We start from the raw sequence: 22,513 nt of genomic DNA on the forward strand, positions 1-22,513 counted from the left end.
AGACATGAATCAGTGTTCTATGTTTTAATCAATTTCAATAAAGAAGGTATTTTATTATATTGAAGTGCCGGACAGCTTTTTCTATTGTACTGCGTTCACAAACTTGGATTCAGCAAGTATTCCTATCAGCACCCTACTAAAACGGGAAAAAAGTAACTGATGGAAACCACAATGAGAATTTGAAATAATTTTAATGACTAGCAATCTTCCTACATTTATATGTCTTATGAAAGGCAATTTGTGTAATGCCAATACTGTAAACAGGCGGCCTTGCTATGTAAAGTGAGCAAGTTCATTTTAAGGCTAAGTTCACACTAGGGTTTTTTTCAGCATTTTTGTATGCATTTTTTAATTCAAATTTTCAGCTACATTTTACAGTATCAGCAAAGCCTATGATATTTCAGAAATCTCATGCACAAACTTTATTTTTGTCATCAGTATTTTGTGCTTTGCATGATTTTTTGGACATAGAGCATGTTACTTCTTTCACCGCTTTTTCACCCTTTGACTTGAATGGGTGGTGAAAAAACAGGGAAAAATGCACCAAAAACGCAGGTATCATATTTTGCTGTGTTTTTTTAGTGCAAAAACCTGATTCTACAGAATAGAACCCTAGTCCATGCCCTCATCATCTCCCGCCTTGACTACTGCAACTTACTGCTCTGTGGCCTCCCCTCTAACACTCTCGCACCCATCCAATCTATTCTAAACTCTGCTGCCCAATTAATCCACCTGTACCCCCGCTATTCCCTAGCCTCTCCCTTCTGTCAATCCCTACACTGGCTCCCGATTACCCAAAGACTCCAGTTCAAAACCCTAACCATGACATACAAAGCCATCCACAACCTTAGTCCTCCATACATCTGTGACCTCGTCTCCTGGTACTTACCTGCATGCACCCTCCGATCCTCACAAGATCTCCTGCTCTCTTCTTCCCACAATCGCATACAAGATTTCTACCGTGCATCCCCCCTACTCTGGGACTCTCTACACCAAAATATCAGACTCTCACCTACCGTGGAAACCTTCAAAAATAACCTGAAGACCAAGCTTTTCCGACAAGCCTATAACCTGCAGTAACCACTGATCCACCAATCCGCTGCACGACCAGCTCTACCCTAGTCTACTGTATCCTCACCCATCTCCTGTAGAATGTGAGCCCTTGCGGGCAGGGTCCTCTGTCCTCCTGTACCAGTCATGTCTTGTATTGTTTAAGATTACTGTACTTGTATTTATTATGTATACTCCTCAGATGTAAAGCACCATGGAATAAATGGCGCTATAATAATAAAAAATAATAACAATAATAGGACTTTTTTCAACAACAAATTTTATCAGCATACACAAGAGACAAATGTAGCATGCCAAAACCGCTGCAAAAACGCACACAAAACCTCATCAAAATATGCAAGAAAACCAAGGAAATCATGCTTTTTTTTCTGCAGCTTCTTTCCTGCCATGGAAAAAATGCCTAGTGTGCACTTACCCCAAGATTGCTAAATCTGTCAAGACAAGAGAAAAGGAAAGCAAGGACACAACAGTTTATTTAATTTTACATATTCTTATCTATATTCTTTTCTATCATTATTATTATTTTAATTTATGTTTTAAAGCTTTTTTCTTATATTAATGGTTTTGCATTATTTTATGTTGCGCGTATGTTTTCATTGACTTATGTGCCCCATGCCTGTACACAATAAAGCAGATATTTACGGCAGCACAAATAAAGCCACACCAGTTGAGAGTGTTAATTTTACTCCCCGCAGGTTAACGGTTTCCTCAATAAAGGATGGTTTTGTCAGTGTGAAATCCCTGGAGCGTGTTGTGCAATTTCAGGCAATTTTTATTTTGTATTTTCGATGTATTCAAATCTGTAGAAATCTCATTTCCTGACAAATGGACAGAACGGTGATTCATTACACTCTTTCAATAGACTGGCTATAACTCACCTTTAACTGTTAAGAGGACATGATAAATAACAGCCCTCTGAGACAAGGATAGTATTGCTTTGTATATCTGTAAATGGAGTCATCTGTCTCCTCAAGTTTATCTCTTCCCACAGGATAAAGAAGAATCCACTTGGAGATATGAAACTCAGTGACTGTGACCTACTTTCTACTTAATTATGTCTAGTAACTTTCTACATAAGAAGAATACAAAATGCATCCATAATATTAAGGTCAAACTTTCTCATATTTGATATTCAAGCTAATGATTATATATGTATGTTACCTTTTTTTTTTAAACCGGATTTTACAATTACTCGTTATCATAAAAGACATAACCCCCAAAACATGTGATAATAGGTATATAGGAGCTTATCTTAGAGGACAAATAAGCTACCCTATTTTTCAGATAATAAGATGCACTCTTTTCCCCCAAATTGGGGGGGGAAATGGGGGTGCGCCTTATAATTCGAATATACAGTACCTTACCGGCGGCGGTGGAGCGGGAACCCAGGGTCACTGCTGGAGGAGGCAGGAGTGGCCGCAGGTTGGGATGAGGGGGTGTTTGGAGGTGCAACACTGCAGGTGTTCGGTGGTGCGGGGGCTCCACCGACATTTTGTGAAAGTCCGGGACCCCGACACATCCATCGCCCCACTACTGCCTCCGCCATCAGCGACCCTGAGACTCCGCTTCACTGCAGCCACCACCCCCGTTAAGCAAAAAGACGCATAGATTATAAGAAGCACCTATTTTTCCTATTTTTCTCTTCAAAATTTGGGATCCGTCTTATAATCCAGTGTGTCTTATAAAGCACAAAATACGGTACTTTCTTCTTGCTTCCAATACCAGTTGGTATTTGGTAGCCGGCAATGGGCAACTTTATATTTTTCAATTTGCCGGGTTTTTTTTATATTTTAGACATGTATTAGCAAGTGAAATTGAGTTTTTCAGATTTTTACATTTTCCTTACTGAAAAAGCAGAATTGCATTTTTTTCTTAAAATTAACAACCCAATACTACAGTATTGTAGAGATACTATTTCCATCAGTATAACAGTTTATTCCTATCATTACATATATTTTAGTATATCCTTAACTGCATTTTGGAGGTTAGAATAGTTAACTCCAAATAAATACAGTAAGAGATGTCTTTTTATTTCTGTAGAAAAACAATGGAGGCTAAAACTGAACAATTTTTAACGTAATGCAAAATACACATGGCTGTATCATAGTCTGTAATGTGGCACGTTAATAAATCTATGCTGTACCTCTGTATGACTTTATATGGAATCCAAGAGAAGAAAAATAATATCACAAGAATATTGGGGCAAGCTCAGACTGACCCACAGGGGAGCAGGTGAATCCCCTGGTGGGCCCCTGGGCATGAGTTGGCCCTCCACACTCCTATGTCTACAGTACTTGACACAACACACTTGGTTCATTACTTACAGACAAAGGCAGCATCTCATCATTCATGTACCGTAACTATCTAGTTTATTATCTATGGTATACTAAACAAAAATATAAATGCAAAACTTTTGTTTTTGCTCCCATTTTTCATGAGCTGAACTCAAAGATCTAAGGGTACCGTTACACTTAGCGATGCACCAGCGATCCCGACAACGATATGGATCGCTGGTGCATCGCTAAGTGTTTGCTAGTGAGCTGCCACTCAGGCAGATCTCACCAGCGACATCGCTGGGGTCAGGGGTCGCTACTTACCTGTCAGACGCGGCAATCCTGGCATCCTCCCGCCTGCACACCTCGCACGTCGGCGCCACAGGAAGCGCAGCAGGAAGTGGCCAACGAAGAATGGTCCAGGGAGTTCTCAAGCGACCAACGATAACCAGCAGGGGAGCCGGTCGGAGGTAAGTATCAGACATAGCGATATCGCTAGCAATATCGCTGCAACGTCACAAAATCGGTGACTTTACAGCGATATTGCTAGCGATATCGCAGTGTGTAACGGAGGCTTAAGACTTTTTCTAAGTACACAAAAGGCCTTTGTGGACGGATTATCTCGGCAAAGGAGAAGAGCACAATATCACAGATTTAGACAAATTTGTGAACAATATTTGGGAGAAAAGGACTTTTGTGAGCATAGAAAAAGTCTTAGATCTTTGAGTTCAGCTCACGAAAAATGGGAGCAAAAACAAAAGTTTTGCGTTTATATTTTTTTGTTCAGTATACAAGTGTTAATGAGGATAATGGCCTCCAGAGTTGATGTTATTGTTGGTTTCGTTGGACCCCAGTCCAACACTGTACTGGTACACATTTCCTTTTTTAGTCTAGTCTTAAATGGATTATGTCACCAGGCTTTTGCCACTTAATCAGTAAGCAAAATAATGTAAATATTAGGACCCTGATTCCTGGAATGTGTCTCTTATTAGGCTGTGTGTTGTAGTTTCAATATTTTTTTTTTCAGCAGGAGATTATCACTACAGGACTAGGTCTCACATGCATGCCAGTCAGGCTAATCAGTGTAACTCCGCCCCCACCACGGATTGACAGTTTACTTACAATGTACAGTGTACACAGGAAGCTGCCAGTCAGGGTTAGGCACTGCCCAGAAGTCTAAGCTCTGCCACATCTACAGAGAAAACATGGAATCTAGCAAAACTGCACCAAGCAGTCCAATAAGTGACACATCACTAGAATCCGACTCTCTGTCTCATCATATCAGATTCCAGAGCAAAAACCTGCCAGCAAATTCCCTTTAAATGGCTTATTCACTGCTGAATTGATTTTACAAACGGGTACATGGTAGTCCTAATAGGTAAAATACCGAAACTGCAACATTCTTGCTTAAGTTGCCTGTCGGGCTCCTTGATTTGAGCTTTGCACCGTTAGAGCGGCTGCTACTGCTACCCATGGATTGGAGATGCGGCTTGCATCTCTGTTCAATGTTTGCATACCACTGCTGCCATAGATAATAACAGCTGATCGGTTGGGGTTCCGAGTGTGGGACCCCCAGCAATCTAATATTGATGTCTATCCTCAAGACTATTTGTGAGGATAATCAACAAAGGCATATGACTTGAAAATCCCTTTATGGACATTTTAGAAAATTTTTCCAGAAATTAACTAACCTTTTTAATGGATAATTATTAAAAAAAACTTTTATTATTTGAGATTTGTCATTATATTTTTCCTTGTACTGAATTAAAAATGCACATAAAACAATGTTAAAAAAGTGAAAAAATGAATCCATTGTTTTTTGGTTTTTTTTAAGTAAAATAAATATAAATACTTGACATTCTATTTATTATAACTTTTCACAAATATATATTCTTACCTGTGCGTCCATCCCGTTGGAAATCCACATGATACCATTCTCCGTCATTTACTTTTTTCTGTATTGCCTTTATTTTAATGGTTCCTGATCCCATGTCAAGAAGAAGATACAGATGGCCGTCAAGCATCTCTATAGCAAAAAAGTCAACCTTGATCATTTGGGGATTTTTTGCATCTTTTTGGTGACGAGGTTTACCATGACTAAACAATATGAGTCCATTGGGCTCTGTTGTGCGGAAGTCAAATGATATGGATCCGGTCTTCTTTGCGTTCCATTTTGGTAAAGAGATGAATGATTCTGGAGTCTCAAAGGTGATTGGGTCCAATGTGGCCACATTCTCACATTTAAAGGCGACTACACCATGAACTTTCATTTTGGCATCACCTTGCTTGGCAAGACGTGACAATTCTAGACGGACATCATTATTTTTATAAACAACCTGGAATAGACAAAAACATAAAAAAGTAGGTTACTACATATATAAGGAAATGCCCATTACGGTTCTTGTAAATATTAGACACAAAAAGCTCAAAACCTGTTGTCAAAAAACATTTTGTGGTCTATTTTTTACGGTATGTACAAATTCATTATCAACCTCCCCCAACTCCAATCCTAAAAAGCCACCAACAGATCGTGTTTTCAGGATTACCTCAGTATATACATGTTAAAATTCCATCATCTGGGGAATACTAAGAAAATCCTGAAAACGTGATCTGTTGGTGTTTCTTGAGTTGGGGAACACTGGAATACGACAACTTGACTACTTGGGCTTGTTTACAGAACAAAATTATCTGGACATAGATGAGGCATTCAAATTTTACATCTACAATAAATCTTAAGGTTAAAAAGCAGTAAGTTATAGCAAATGTCTTCAAAAGTTTGCAAATAATTATAAATATGTGATATACAGCACAGCATATTTTAAAACCGCCACCATGAAGTGCTAAAAAATAATTATTTTGAAGATGTTGTTAGAGGCTTGAGACGGTGGGGGGTCCAAGGTCACTTGTCATTTTTGCCCTTTTATAATCCAGACCTGACACCAATATATGCTGCAGTAATGTACATCCTGTAATATAACTCAGCCCCAACTGTACAAATTTATTTTAATTTCTCGACAAAACACATACTCACTCTAGGAACTAGTACAAGGAAAAACATATAAAGCTATCAGAATGGTTTGGGTGTAAGGGACAGACACCAGCGCTCCCTGAGTGTATCTACAAATAATTATTTTATAAAGTTTCTACTCAACCAGCATAGTAGCTCCACAAATTATAATTATAACAGAGTTAAGTGAGCTCTTTATTAGAGATGAGAAAATACATTAGAGTGGTATTGAATAATAATCTAATTTTACAAAAAAATGCATTTGCCAAAATGAAGATTTTTTGTAATTAGTTTCCTGTGGATTCACTAAAATGACAACGACGGGCAACCATTTTGCTGAACCATTATAAGCCATTAAAAAGTAAAAAAATTAAAAAAACACTCCCATTCACTGTTCACTTTCTCAATTCCTTATAATTACCCCCTGATTCTTGTTATATCTTCTGATCACTGCTTTGAGCGCTGAATCCCTGGCCCTCTTCACACCATGCCAGTGTAACGCTGTTGGGTGTGGCCCACAGGGGCCACGGGCCGGGTTTACCCTGGAGGGGTGTGACTAAGGCCCCCATCACAAATAGCGATGCACCAGCGATCCCAACAACGATATAACCTTGTCAGGATCGCTGGTGTGTCACTACATGATCGCTGGTGAGCTGCCAAACAGGCAACTCTCAGCAACGATCAGGACAGCGACGATGCGGGTAACAAGGGCATACGTCGCTTAGTTACTCACTGTGTACCTTAGATACCAGCGTGCTGGTGCAGGGAGCTGGTAACCAATGTAAGCAGTGGGTTTCTAAGCGCCACACAGCGCTTAGAAAACCGCTGTTTACCTTGGTTACCAGCTCCCTGCACCAGTGAGCTGGTATCTAAGGTACACAGTGGGTAACTAAGTGACGCGCATGCTTAGTAACCCGCAGTTTACCTTGGATACAAGCTCCAGCTCGCTAATCGCTGGTCTCCCACCTGCCACACGCAGCGATGCGTGCTGGCCAGCGGGAGACCAACGATCAAAAAAATGTCCAGGGCTTTCAAGCATGATCAGCGATATCTGGCGGGGGGGCGGTCGCTGATAGGTGTCACACACAGCGATATCGCTGGTGAATCGCTGTTGCGTCACAAAACTTGTGACTCAGCAGAGATCTCGCTGTGTGTGACGGGGGCTTAAGTGTCTACTAAGTCTTCACTAGTGTGATGATAGACTGGGCTTCTGGTAGACACCCGGTAGCACTCAAGGTAAGTCCCCGGAACTACCACAGCTGACTGTAGTGTCAGAGGCGCAGGTATGAGGTACAGAAGGAGGAAGACAATGATGTGGTCAGACAATCTCAGGTCAGGGCAGGTAGCACAGGTTTGATACACCAAGCCGAATTTAGGATCAAAGAGGTCAGCCAGGATGGGTGAACAAGCCGGGTCGATAACAGGAGACAGAGCATGGAGGAATTTGTTAACAAGGTGTTAGAAGGCTAGGAACCAATGTTTGAGGAAGTAATGGATGGTGGAAGGTGGAGACACATGATATATCACATATCATATATATAGCAGGTGATAAGCTGGTGAAGCAGATTTCGGCAGGACAGGATGGATACAAATTCCTGCAGAGTTTGGCCTTACTCCCCTATGGCTCACAACCAGCACAAGGCAACTCAGAGCAATGGTCAGGTACTGGATGAAGCAGAGCGAAACATATGGTAAGAAGGGCGGCGCTTAAAAGCCTTGTGAGTGGCCAGTGTAACAACCAGGACTTCCGGCTCTGATTAGCCCTAAGATGGTTTTGCACTTGCGTGGCGCTGAGTCTTTTATTAGCCGGAAATATCAGAGTTGTATGAAGAGGCCAGGAGATTCAGAGCTTGTGACTGTGATCAAAAGATATGACGAGGACCAGACAGTGAGTAGCGGAGGGTGCGGAGAGGTGAGGGGTGAAGTAAGTATAAGGGTTTTTTCTATTTTTTGCATCTTATGTTTATTATACTCTGGGGTCAGGAGAGTCTCCAGAGCAGAATAATGGACATTCAATGAGCAGAAAATAATCAGCAAATTGAATTTCCTGGGAAAATCAGTGCAAACAGGCAAATAAGAATTTTACCTGATCCGCTCATCTCTGCTCTTCATGCTTATGCATTACTCAATAATAACGATTATCAATCAAAGCAAAGGAAAATACTGAAAAAACACAAAACTCTGTAGCTACACAACTGATCACCAAACATGCTGTTTCATATAATGACACAAATATGTCATTTCTTCAGTAATAACCTGAGCAGTTCACAGCCAAGCACTGTTAGGGAGGTGATGGCGATTATGTGACACAAAAGGACCCCTATAACTGGGATGTTTTTGTATAATAGAACTTATATGTTTTACTGCGGAGGATAAAAAGTAAAATGTTGATTAACTCATTTTCTGTAATTCCCCAGTTCCCATTCTGTACCATGCATAAATCATAAGGAGGTGGAGCAGACATGTTGTTTTATGCAACAAAGTGTTTTATTTTACAGCTCACAGGAGCTTTCAATAACAAAATGAATAATTCATCTTTATAGTAGGATTATGGCGTAACTTCCAGGGATGCTGTACAGCTGGGGTTGTCTAGCTTTGCACACCACGCACACCACCGGTACTAACCTATAGAAAATCATCAGCATCATCATAAAAATTACAATATTTATTGTAATATTGAAAGATTTACACAAATTGACATTTCATCTTAGGGTACACTCACACTAGCGTATAACACGGCCGGGTGCTCTGTGTTGTTTTATCGGATAGCACTCGGCCCAATGTTATGCTATGGGAAGTGGAGATCTGTGATTATTTTCTCATTCGGATTCGGTATGAGAAAACAATTGAGTGCATCCAAGAAGCAGATCGTGTGCACCAATACAAGTTTATTGGCGTGCATGAAACATCAGACCGCAGTCGGATCTCATCTGAGTGCAGTCCGACATCATGCAAGAGAATTGAATCACAGTAAGATAACACTCAGATCAGAGTTTGATCCGAGTGACATTAGTATAATGGGTCCAATTCTCTCGTATTTTGCATTTTTTTTTTTCCATTCTACAACCAGCTATATAACTAAACCCAATCAGACCCCATAATAATCAATGGGGTCATACTACCTCCTTTTGCATCATACTCGTAAAGAAAACCTTTTTTTTTTCAATTATCTGTTCCCAAAACAAACCACAAAAATTAAATATCCAAATAGAAATCTGAACGAAGATTAATAGTAGAGATGGGCGGACACCGCAGGTCAGCCCGGCTGTGAACGCAGCCTCAGTGACCGGAGGTAACCTCATCACCTTGAAAAATAGAAGAAACTATTAAGCAAAATCCTTGGTTTATGTACTTTAGAAAAAGGTGTAGACTATTCATCTCTATTCTACTTCATGGGCAAAATTATGATCACTTGATTACTGTGGATTTCATTTTTTCAAACCCCAATGATAAGCTGTAGTGACACAATAAAACATATTATGGCTCTAGGCATCACCTTAAATTAGGGCTGTAGGCATCACCAATATATCTGTCTGTAGGCATCACCTTTATTTCTGGCTGTAGGCATCACCTTTATTCCTTGCTGTAGGCATCACTTTTATTTTTAGCTCTAGGCGTCACTTTTTTTTTTTGCTCTAGGCATCACCTTTATTTCTGGCTGTAGGCATCACCTTTATTTTTTGCTCTAGGCATCAGTTTTGTTTTTGGCTCTAGGCACCACCTTTATTTCTGGGTCTAGACTTCAACTTTATTGGCTGCTCTTGGTAAACCATACTTTGCTACTATTTGACCAATATTTAATGAATAGTCATGAATCGGTCGGCCAGGTCCACTGCATCAGCCAGAGTGGCTGCTATAATATAGTTTTTAATCTCATAGGTGTTCCCATAGGACCACTATTTACTATGCATAAAACCTTTTATGATGGCAGATTAATAAAAAAAATATAGTGCTCATAATTACATATAGAGCGAGATTAATGCTGATGTGCTCCGTTGCATAGCAATTCTTCGGTCTCTCATACACATATACATTTGATGTTCATTTGCCTCAAATACATATGCAATCTGTATAAAAAATGCACGGCACTGAACCAATGTTAATTTAAATTTCATTTGGGTAATCTCTCTAGCTATCATCCTCAAATTAAATTTTGAGGGAACTTGATTGCTTAAAAGCCTTTTGCGCAGGACCATTTGGCTGATATATGATATTAGGCTCCCTGCATCTCCAAGCTTTTTATGAAACTGTAGTTAAGTGTTGAACTTTTACTCGCTAACTGTCTCAAGGTCAAAGTCACAATAGTTCCACCCGGTGCAGAACCGCTAAGTATCGCAGTCTCCCAGAAAACAGAACATTAATATCTTTATCAATTGGGAACAGTACAGAGGATGAAATTATCTAAAGAACTGGAAGTCAATTTCTTATTGAGAGGATTTTGTCTGAATTCATAACAGTTTTGTCATTTCTCTCCGTGTAAGTATGCATAAGTATCTTCAGAAGAAATGGTAACATAATGTTCTTATGTCCAAGTCACAGAGCGCTGTCTGCATCCATGGTGCTAATCTCTGAGATAGGGCTTTGTAATTAACCACTAGAGCTGCTCTGTTTTCAAACACCATTTACAGAATCTACAGCCTCAATTCACGATGTCCGGTTCTTAAAAAAATCTCATCACATTTCACATTAAAGGGGGCATCAATATAGGATAAGTATGAAACAATGTAAGAATCTGCTGAGTATTAAGATTAGGACTAGAGGAGTACACTGAAAAAAGAGACCCCGTAACATTTGGATATGTAACGCACCACTCATCACCACCTCGAAAACCAACCCAAAGCAATGAATTATAGATGTGTCCGCCCTAAAATGTTCTGGAATTTCGATAAAAGCTTATTTTCTTTTGGACACTGTTGGAACTCATATATTTCTAATGCTAGGGTCACATGAGTGTATACACTCTCATCCGAGAGAATGGGGGCAATTATGCAAAACACACTCTGATCAGACTCTTATCATGGTACGATCAAAGTGTGATGATATTGTGCTCTGATTCTTTGGAATGAGGAGAAGATGGAGAAAAAAGGACTAACACCAAAAGACATAAAAGGAAGGTGATTAAAAAAAATATGAATTGGGACCTAAATGTTTAAAATGTGACAACCCCTTTAAAGAATCCAATTTTTCCCCCAAAGCAATTCAAAGCAAAATCATGATATACCTAGCAAAACATCACAACCACCAGGTGGCCAAACAATGGCAAATATTGCATAAACATCTCCCAACAGAGTATCACAAAATCATATATATACAATTATCTGTGCAATGAAAATAATTCCATAGTACAAGAAAGAAATAGTGGTTTTCCCTCAGCCTACACAAAATAAAAATAAATAAATAGTCCACAAATCGCAAAAGTTAAAAAATCTAAAATAAGTTTTAATGTGTAGTTCCACATTAATGTAATAGCATACAGCCTATGCGTCTCAGTCTCTCAACACATTTTATGGTAATTCATAGAAAAAGATATCACTTTGGATAGAAATCATGGCAGTGACTACTCAACATCCGTAAACTGTAACTCAAGGTGAAGCCGCAAAACAGATCTACTTGAGACAAATTACAAATTCATGTTTTTTTCTTACAGCCGGTCATCACACACTTCTTTTTCAAGTAAGTAATCGTAGGATATGTTGTGCCAACGAAAAAGTCAAGGAAGGACACATCTGTCGATCACTAACCCCCATACACAGTACAACACTACTGATATAGAGAGGACCCATCTGTAGATCACTAACCCCCATATACAACATTACTGATATAGGGGAGGACACATCTGTATATATCTAACCCCCTATACAACACTAATGATATCGGAAGGACACATCTATAGATCATTAACCCCCATATATGACATGACTGATATAGGAAGGAAACACCTGCAGATCCCAAAGCCCCAAATAAAAAACTACTGATATAGAAGTGGCACATGTGTAGATCTCTAACCCACATATAAACACTAGTTGTGAAGAATATGGGGGGAATCTAATGGCAGATTACAATCCTCTTTCATAATGTGTAGCTGTAACAGGATATCTGGTTCAGCAGGTGGTTTAGCCTCCTGAGCTTCAAAGTGAAAACTCACACCCCTACCAACTTAGGCCTCTTTCACACATCAGGTTTTCGCCGTCAGGCGCGATCCGGCGCTTTTGACAGAAACCGGATCCGGCGAAATGCAATGCCGGATCCGGTTTCCCCCCCATTGACTTGCATTTGCGCCGGATCGCGCCGGATGGCCATGCGTTTCATCCGGTTTTCGCCGGATCCGGCAATGTGTCGCGATCCGGCGTCTGGAAAAAACGGCTACTGTAACGTTTTTTGTCTCCGGCGAAAAAGCCGGACACGCCGGATCCGGCGCGTCCGGCTTTTTCACACAATGAAAGCCTATGAGCGCCGCAATGCGCCTGATCCGGCGAAAGCCGGATCCGGTGGCCGGATCCGGTTTTTTGGTCTGAGCATGCTCAGTAGCTCTGCCCACAAGACATATATAAAAGCAAGACAGTGGGACCCACAGTCACACCCAACATGCCACCCAAGAAAGCAACCAAGCGCAGCAGGAGAAGGCAGGAGACCACTGCAGCACCATCAGCACCACCACCACCCCAAATGGAGCAGCAAATGGAACATGCTGAGGAGGGGAGGCCAGCAGCAGATGAGAGACGGTAATTATCAAATCCCCCATTCCTCCAAACTAGGGCTATTGAATATCAAGATATTCATTGGCCCTTTGTTTCTCTTTATTCAACAGCCGCCCAATAGATGCAGCAGCAGCAGCAATGGCAGCAGCTGGAACACCACCCACAGGCATGGAGTGTGGCCACCAGGAAGACAGCACATCATCTTCTGGGAGCCCTCCCTCGCATCGTCAGCGTTTGACGGTAAGTTTTTATTTCCAAAATCCATCATCTCTGTAATATATGTCTATTCATTGCCTTTTATTTCAAAACAGGATTCACAAGATGAAGAGGAGCTCCCAGAAGAAGAAGGAAGGGGTGGACAGACACTTGGAGTGGGCTCACAATTGGTAAGTTTTTTGCATCAAACGCAGAAACACAACATCACACTACACACAACACATAGAAAACAATGTTCTGCAGACCACACACAGCAAACAAATGCCTACATCCAAAGACATAACATTTTTTGTTTTCTTCTCTAGTCTTCCCAATCTGGTGCTCGGCCAAGAGGTCCTCGCAGTGCCTCCCAGGGTCGTCGGCGACAGCAACGCGGCGGTCACCAGCGTGTAAGTATAAATATTTTTGCTTTTTTTTGCACTTTTTATTTCATTTCTTTTGTGGAGGCTAATTATGTTATTTTTGTCTTTTTCTTTAACAGCCTTCACAGCGTGCTCCCGACTCTGACGGTGAGGATGGAGGACTCAATGTGGACCACCTCATCGATCTCGTCAGAGAAAGGGAGCCGCTCTGGAATATGGCTGACCGCCGCCACGCTGACCTTATCGTTACCCGACGACTCTGGGAGGAAATCTGTTCGCTCCTTGTGGGCTGCTGGGAGGACCTCGATGTTCGGGCCCAGATTAAAGAGCGTAAGTATATACAGTACCGGTTGCTTGATGTAAACCAGTGTTTCCCGAACTCCAGTCCTCGTGGTCCCCACGGATCATGTGTTCAGGATTTCTATTTACTATGGAAATCCTGAAAACATGACCCCTGGGGACCATGAGGACTGGAGTTTGGGAAACAATGATGTTGTATACTAACCACTCCTTTCTCGTTTCAGGGAACAGAATTGTGAATCGGTGGTGGTCTGTGAGGGATCGTTTCAAGAAGGAGTTCAATAAAGAGATGCGGGCCCCGAGTGGATCTGGAGGATGCAGGAGCAAGTACAAGTACGCACAAGCCCTGTCGTTCCTCCGGGAAACAATGGTCACTAGAAGGTAAATATTACTCACCACATGTGAAAAAAAATGTTAGATGTAACTTTTTTTTTTCAGCCAGGGCCATACCATGTCAGTATTTTGTTTTTTTTTCTCTTTATTCCACAGCACGGTGAGCAGCACTCGGGAGCCTGCACGATTGGACCCTTCTGAGGCGATCCCTGAGGAGACCGGCACCGAGGGACACTTCGACCGCCCCGGTACATCTGCACCTTCCCAGCCTTCCCACACATTCGACCCATCTGTCCCATCCACCAGCACAGGAGCATCGTGGCCGCCTACATTACATGAAGCTGCTGGTGAGGAGATCGCTTTCCCTTTACCCCACCCTTCTGCCCCTGCCACCTCTAGTACACCTGCGGGTACTGGGCGGCAGCGGCAGAGGGGTCAGGAAAAGAGTTATGCGCCAGAGTTCTTGCATCTGAATGCATCTTTCCAGAACTGTCTAAAAGTCTTGTCAGAGCAAATCTCCGCAGGCTTTCAGCAGATCAACTCCAGCATTCTGGAGGTGAAGACACTTCTGCAAACCATGCATTCAGAAGCAAGATCTTCGCCAAACCACACCTTTTTCAGGTCTGTTGTGGAGCGCATGGCAACACTATCTCCTACCCAGCAGATGCATGTAATGCATTCGTGCCACGGTGCTCTACAGCAGGTTACCTCCCAACCTCCACCTCCCACCACTGTAGTTCCTCCACCTGCACCCCCTCCAGCCACTTTCCATCCTCCCCCTCCTATTACATCTGCACCCCCTCCAGCCACTTTCCATCCTCCCCCTCCTATTACATCTGCACCCCCTCCAGCCACTTTCCATCCTCCCCCTCCTATTACATACCAGCAACCTCACCAGTACCAGCAACCTTCCCAGTACCAGCAACCTCCCCAGTACCAGACATCTCCCCACTTCCAGCAACCTGCCCCGTACCAAACTCCTTCCCCGTACCAAACTCCTTCCTCGTACCAAACTCCTTCCCCATACAACTTTCCATCAACATCATCTGCTCCTACAGTCCCTGCCCAACCCTCCACTCCACCGCCCACCACCTCTTCTGCCTCCCACATGTCCACCCATTCTGTAGCTTTTTCCACACCATCACCTCTAACTGTTCCTTCCCCACCACGATCCCAGTCCTCTCTCCACACTCCCATTGTCGAAGTGTCCCGCAGCCCCTCCAGCAGTATTTCCACCCAACACTACACCGAGTTATAATGTTTTTTTTGTAATAAAAATGCCCATTTGGTTGGTTTCAAACCTTTATTAAAAAAGTTTTTTTAACTTTAAAAACAGTTTACACAAAAAAAAATATTTTAAATAAAAGTTAAATTATTGTTTACACTGGTTGTCTGTCATTTCTTTCTGCGGCGAAATATGTTTAAAAAAAAGGTTAAATACAGGGTATTTAAAAGGTAAAAAGGTATTCAAAACCAGGTATATAACTGTGGGTAAATTTTAGCTTTTTGCCACAGTTGTGTTCCTGGTTGTGTTTGAAGCAAAGTATTTCACCTGAAAAGTTGTGTTTATTGTTGGTGATTTCCTAACAATGTACACAACTTTTGTTAAAAGGTGAAATACTTTGCATAAAACACAACCAGGTACACACCTGTGGCCTAAAGCTAAAATAGTAAGACAATGACAAGATAGCCAACTTTGGTTGGCAAAGGTATATACTGTTGGTCCAGAAGGTACACAAGTTTGGTTAGGGCACAAATCTTTCACACTCTGTCATCCTGCCAGTGTACTCTGCCTTGAGGTGACATAAAGTATAGTGCAAAATTGTCCCTCATTACTGAAACCGTCACAGAACTTCTAGTGGTAATATTTCCAATGACAACATCCATCTTCGCCAGTAACTTGCTCTTCTCTCCAACCTGCACTTTCTCCTCTACAACCTGTCAAAGAAGGGCTGTAGGAACATGCTATATATAGTTTTCCAGTAGCCAATCCCGTTCGGAAGGCCACAAGGGTCAATTTTAAAAACCAGATCCGGCGTAATCCGTCGAAAAATGGATAGAAAAACGGATGAACCGGATGAGATGGATCCGGTTTTGTCTGTCAAGAACAAGACGGATCCGGCAGAAAACCGGATCCGGCACATCAGGTTTTACAAAACATTTGCCGGATCCGGCATTCCGGCACGACGCCGGATCGCGCCTGACGCCGAAAACCTGATGTGTGAAAGTAGCCTTAGGTAATATCCAGCCTACTGACAAGATGGCCCCCTGCAAAGCCCACACTGTGTAACTGCTTCATTCTGTCAGATACGTTTTCATAAATAGATTTAAGTAAAGTATGCAGCTATCATTTGTCTTAGTTGTACACCAGTTAAATTTTTGAGATCTCGTGAACAGGCTGAATGCCTTCCAGGTCTTGATAAATTATAGCACCTCAGGGTGGGGAGTTACGTAGAACGGTTATTAGAAGCTTAGTAGCAAAGCAGTGTTTGGTCTCCAAGCGTAACAGGGGCCCAGCCGGATCCGATAGCGCCAAAACCGCCACCCTATGACCTTCCGTTGGGAAGATATGATCACTCATAGGTTTTGAAGCTTTAGCTACCAAGAGTACAGGGGAGGGTGAATAAAGCCACCCCGGGCAGAACAGGGAGTGACTGAACAAGGGGTTAAATACTTGAGAAGGCCATGTGCTTTTTCTCTCTTCCCTTTGTCATGCCTGCTGTTCTTTTCTAAAGAGGAAGTCACATCGTGTAACATGCTGGAAGGAATTGGAAACAGCTGGCAATCCAAGCCCCCCATGCGGTCCAGTTACATGGGTGAACACAAATCAGTAACTGACATGTTTCATCTGCTAATACCTTTTGTACTACTATTTCTTTTTACATATCTGACCATTGTATATGTACACATGTGGTCAAAATTGTTGGTAACCCTCGTTTAATGACAGAAAAACCCACAATAGTCACAGAAATAACTTGAATCTAACAAAAGTAATAATAAATCAAAAATCTATGAAAATGAACAAATGAAAGTCAGACATTGTTTTCATCCATGCTTCCACAGGTTTTGAAAAAAATTAAACTCATCAAATAGGCTTGGGCAGAAATGATGGTACCCTTAACTTAATATTTTGCTGCACAATCTTTTGAGGCAATCACTGCAATCAAACGATTCCTGTAACTTTCAATGAAACTTCTGCACCTCTCAATGGGTATTTTGGCCCACTCCTCAAGAGCAAATTGCTAAAGCTGTCTCGTGTTTGAAGGTTGCCTTTTCCAGATGGCATGTTTCAGCTCTTTCACTTCAGAATAGTCCAATATTTTCCTCTTAGCCATTCTTGGGTGTTTTAGCAGCGTGTTTTTGGTCATTATCCTGTTGCAAGACCCATGACCTGCGACTGAGACCAAACTTTCTGACACTGGGCAGCACATTTCTCTCTAGAATCCCTTGATAGTTTTGACTTCATTGTACCCTCACAGATTCTAGACACCCAGTGCGAGATGAAGCAAAGCAGCCTCAGAACATAACAGAGTCTTCTTCATGTTTCAAAGTAGGGACAGTGATTTTTTCTTGCTTCATTTTTCCATCTGTGAACATAGAGCTGATGTGCCTTGCCAAAAAGGTAAATTTTTGCTTTATCTGTCCATAGGACATTCTCCCAGAAGCTTTGTGGCTTGTCAACATGTAGTTTGACAAATTCCAGTCTGGCTATTTTATTATTTTTTTTCAACAATGGTGTCCTCCTTTGTCGTCTCCCATAAAGTCCACTTTGGCTCATACAACGACAGATGGTGCGAACTGACACTGATGTTCCTTGAGCTTGAAGTTTACCTTTAATCTGTTTAGAAGTTTTTCTGGTCTCTTTTGTTACTATTCATATTATTCATCTCATCAATTTTCCTCCTGCGGCCATGTAAAGGGAGGTGGGCTACTGTCCCATGGAGCTTAAATTTCTGAATAATATGTGCAGCTGTAGTCACAGGAACATCAAGTTGCTTGGAGATGGTCTTATAACTTTTACCTGTAACATGTTTGTCTATGATTTTGTTTCTAATCTCCTGAGACAACTCTTTCCTTCGCTTCCTCTGGTCCATGTTGAGTGTGATACACACCATGTCACCAAGCAGCACAGTGAGTATCAGTAACCCTCTATACAGGCCACTCACTGATTCCAAGATTGTAGACATCTGTGATGCTAATTAGTGGACACACCTTGATTTAACATGTCCCTTTTGTCACAATATTTTCAGGGGTACCATCATTTCTGTCCAGAACTATTTCACGAGTTTTATTTTTTTTTTTAATTCTGTGGAAACATGGTTGAAAAGCAATGTCTGGCTTTCATTTGTTCATTTTCATAGATTTTTGATTTATTATTACTTTTGTCAGATTCAAGTTATTTCTGTCACCATTGTGGGTTTTTCTGTCATTAAACGAGGGGTACCAACAATTTTGACCACGTGTGTATAACCATTGTGTATATAGTGTTTTCGCCTTAAGGCGATTAAATATATAATTTAACCCTGGGCTGCTCTTTTATCTCGATCATCAAATCCAAATGTCTGTGATCTCGGTTGAACTTCACATGCTACCTTGACTGTTTTTTTGTCCCGATATAATCCCATTAGTGGATCAGGATAATATCTAAAGAGGAACTGGTGACAGTCCTACTGGTTTGGCAGGGCTCTCTTTCACTGGTGCTAGTGAAAGGGTCCTCTCACCCTGTCAGGGTTGTGAGCAAGTCTTGTGTCATGTCACCAGCTCTGTGGGCCACATTTTCTCACTCCCCAAAACTCCATGGGCCTGTGTGGATTGACAGTGTCTGTGTAAAACTGTGCCAAGTTGATCTTACGTATTTCAAAGGGGTGTGGAACGTCACATTGGTGAAAGTGGGGAGACCGTACCGTGTCATCCCTCTGAAGTAATAGTGACATCAGGCGTGGCTATGAGGTGCAGGTTCTTCACATGTGATGGCAGTGCTGGGATGGATGCGTGATCTCTCCGGTGCCATTCCTGACAGTACTTATATGGGAAGGACACATCTGTAGATCTCTAACCCCCATATAAACACTACTGATAGAGGGAGGACACATCTATAGAGCAATAATTCTATGGACAGCACTACAGATATAATGAGGCCAAATTGTAACCATTCCTTTTTCCTCACCTCTAGATCCCCAGATAATATCATTGATTTATAGCAGATATTTCATCCACATGGCTGGAAAATGAATGGGAGAAAGTAGGGTTCTATTCACCCGACCAAGGCCAGAGGACTTTTTAGCATTGGTCAGACCAGTATTCCACAAAGTAGTAAAATATAAAATAATGCAGTAGAATAAATTATTCTCTGCAACAGCATCCAAAAAAAGACATATAAGAGTACAATGTGGTATACTTTTTTTCTCCAGTGGAATCTAAAGGATATGGATGCCAATGTTGGTGCAAATTATTCTAAAGTGGCTTTACCCGAATAATATTCATTTAAATTATTATTGCCAATAATGGCATTGTTGTAGCTCAGAGGAGCAAATATCATGTAGGCAACACACCTAGAAATCTACTTATCTATTGCAGATATGGCATCATATAACCATATGTTTTATGTTCTGTACCTCAAAATTAATTCACAAAGGTAACACAATGACTAAATCTGATACTTTTCTTTTTCTTAAAGGACACAATATTAACACTTGACTTCAGCTGCGATCTAATTGGAATTCACATGTTTCACAACTTGCAAATGACCCGTTTTGTATCTTGATAAAATGGAATAGTTTACCTGATAAAAGTCACACGTGTTAAGCTTTGAATGGCTCATTAAAACCTAATACAATGCTGTTCTAGAGAACTCATGCTACTTATAGATCCTGCTGCCTTAAGGCCCCGTCACACTAAGCAATATCGCTAGCAATATCGCTATAACATCACTGGTTTTGTGACGCAGCAGCGATATTGCTAGCGATATCGCTATGTGTGATGCTTACCTCTGACCGGCTCCTCCGCTGATTATCGCTGATCGCGCGAGAACGGCCTGGGCCGCTTATCGTCATCAGCTTCCTGCTGGGCTTCCTGCTGTGGAGACGAGCGACGTGTGGACGCGGGCGGGAGGACGTCTTCATCGCCTCGTCTGACAGATAAGTAGCGACCGCTGCTATGTCGCTGGTGAGATCTGCCTGTTTGGCAGCTCACTAGCGACCACTTAGCGATGCACCAGCGATCCATATCGTTGTCGGGATCGCTGGTGCATCGCTAAGTGTGACGGTACCTTTAGAAAGCTTTTCCAGCTGTCTCTTATGTGTACTTATGATAATTGCATGACCTATACTTTTAGTTACTGCAGCACTATTTTACGCATTTTTACTAATTCAACATCTGGGATTAGATGCAAACTGACACTTCAACTGGCATTTGTAGTAAGAGAGGAAGCTGCAGAGGGTAAATTTACAAAATAAGAGAAAATTATACTGATGTGTCCTTCCTACCCTTTCCTCTCCACTCTATATGTTTGTAGCCAAATGACCAACTAAGAAAAAAATGTTTATGAGTTTGTGATATTCTGTCAGGAAACTCTTATACTATATGTGTTTACAGGTGACCACCCAGTGGATATGACGTGAGTAGAAGCCTGACAATGGTTTTGATAGTACGTCAAAGAATTTGTTGAGTTTGTAACCTAAATCTTGTGAGAAAGGTAAAGATGGACACATCCACCATTTTTCCATTTCATGCAATGTACAATTTAGGATGTATGGATTCATAGACACCATACATAGGTTAATATTCTGCAACCTTCCAATTTTGTCCCTCCCTACATCTGACTTGTAGGGTAATATTTAGGCATATTTGATATATCAGCCCCGATTCATAAAGATCAGTATTTTCCACACCGGGCGGGGTTGAGCATGAGGCGTCTGATTCATTAAGTGGTGAAGTGGCGTGCACCTCTGTGTACGTATCGCCACGGTCCTACCAGAGTCAAGGACTGGAGTTAGTTTTGTGGTGTAACGAATGCCGCTGTTCTTCATGAATTTGATGAGTGGGGATCATCATGTCCCAGATCTGCCCACTCTGTGAGAGCTGGGTGAAAAAAGGAGCGAAAATTACCAAACTTTTTGTGACTTTTTAAAACTTTTTAAGCCAGATTTCTGGCAAAAAAAACTTTTGGTGAATCGAGGCTATAGTATACAAAAATACAGAAAATATCCAAGGTTCAATGAATTTTTCCCTCCGACTGCCCATAGGCACAAGACCACTGTGTCTACTGGGTAAATTGGATAATGGATGTCTGAGAAATTAAAGACCAACTTTATGCGAACAGTAATGAGTACCAATATTGGTTTTCATCAAGAATTATAGTTTATGATAAAAAATAAAAATGACTGAAAAATGTCTGAAAATAATAGTAAAGTAATTTACTATTGACTAGTTCCCACTTCACATATCACAGAAATAGAATGTTTTTGTATCAGTTATCTATTACATCCTCTATAAGGAAAAAGATAGAGATAAAAAGTTTTCTCAAAGGAACAATAGAGCAATGATCTTGAAGTGGTAATTGAAGACAGGCCTAGCGGCTCTCGCCAATTGTGGTATTCATCATTCCCTTAAAATGAAATGATTTGGGCAAAAAAATTGAAAGGACCGTTGTAAAAGTCACATCCTCTCCTTACAGTCATTACTCAACCAATAGAGCTAATCCTAAAACATTGCACGATAGTATTGCTTAGAATAGCTGTGGCATAGCTAAAACCCATAAAAGTGCCGTCCACTACACTCTATTATGCCTCCCACTGAAAAAGCTATTATTTTTTTTTCATTTCTAACTCGAATAATACATTTAGTCCAAAAGGGAAAGCTTAGAAAGCAAATAGATCTCTAGTTCATTCATCTACTTTTGCACGCAGTTTATCACCAAAACAACCACTTTAAGGCTGTGTGCCCACGATGCGATTTTTAAGCGTTTTTGCCGTGATTTTTGGCGCGAAAACGCTGCAAAAACATTTAAAAATCGTGTTCAGAATGCCCCCCATTCATTCCTATGGCATTCCGTACATGCTGTGCTAATGCTGCACTTTTTTCCGCGGCGGAAACGCATCGCGGAAAAAATCGCAGCATGATCATTCTTTTGTGCGGAATCGCAAAGAATTGCCGCGATTCCGCACTCATAGGAATGCATGAGAATCGCTTACTTCCCGCATGTGGCTATGTCCACCATGCGGGAAGTTAAGCGTCTCATGTGCGGTTGGTACC

General features: G+C 41.4%; 1 protein-coding gene across 11 annotated transcripts in view; it reads right to left on the bottom strand.

The window, feature by feature from the left end:
* The window catches only part of NRXN1 (neurexin 1), a 1,899,875-nt gene that overhangs the window by 999,388 nt on the left and 877,974 nt on the right, over window positions 1-22,513 (bottom strand). For all 11 annotated transcript variants that reach the window (XM_073553976.1, XM_073553975.1, XM_073553974.1 and 8 more), the window contains one exon: window positions 5,242-5,680. In XM_073553976.1, the coding sequence (XP_073410077.1) occupies window positions 5,242-5,680 (439 nt within the window). The remainder of the gene's footprint in view (window positions 1-5,241; window positions 5,681-22,513) is intronic.

Source organism: Dendrobates tinctorius, unplaced genomic scaffold (genome assembly GCF_039654945.1).
Source record: "Dendrobates tinctorius isolate UK_male_01 unplaced genomic scaffold, ASM3965494v1 ptg000205l, whole genome shotgun sequence".
Taxonomy (NCBI): Eukaryota; Metazoa; Chordata; class Amphibia; order Anura; family Dendrobatidae; genus Dendrobates; species Dendrobates tinctorius.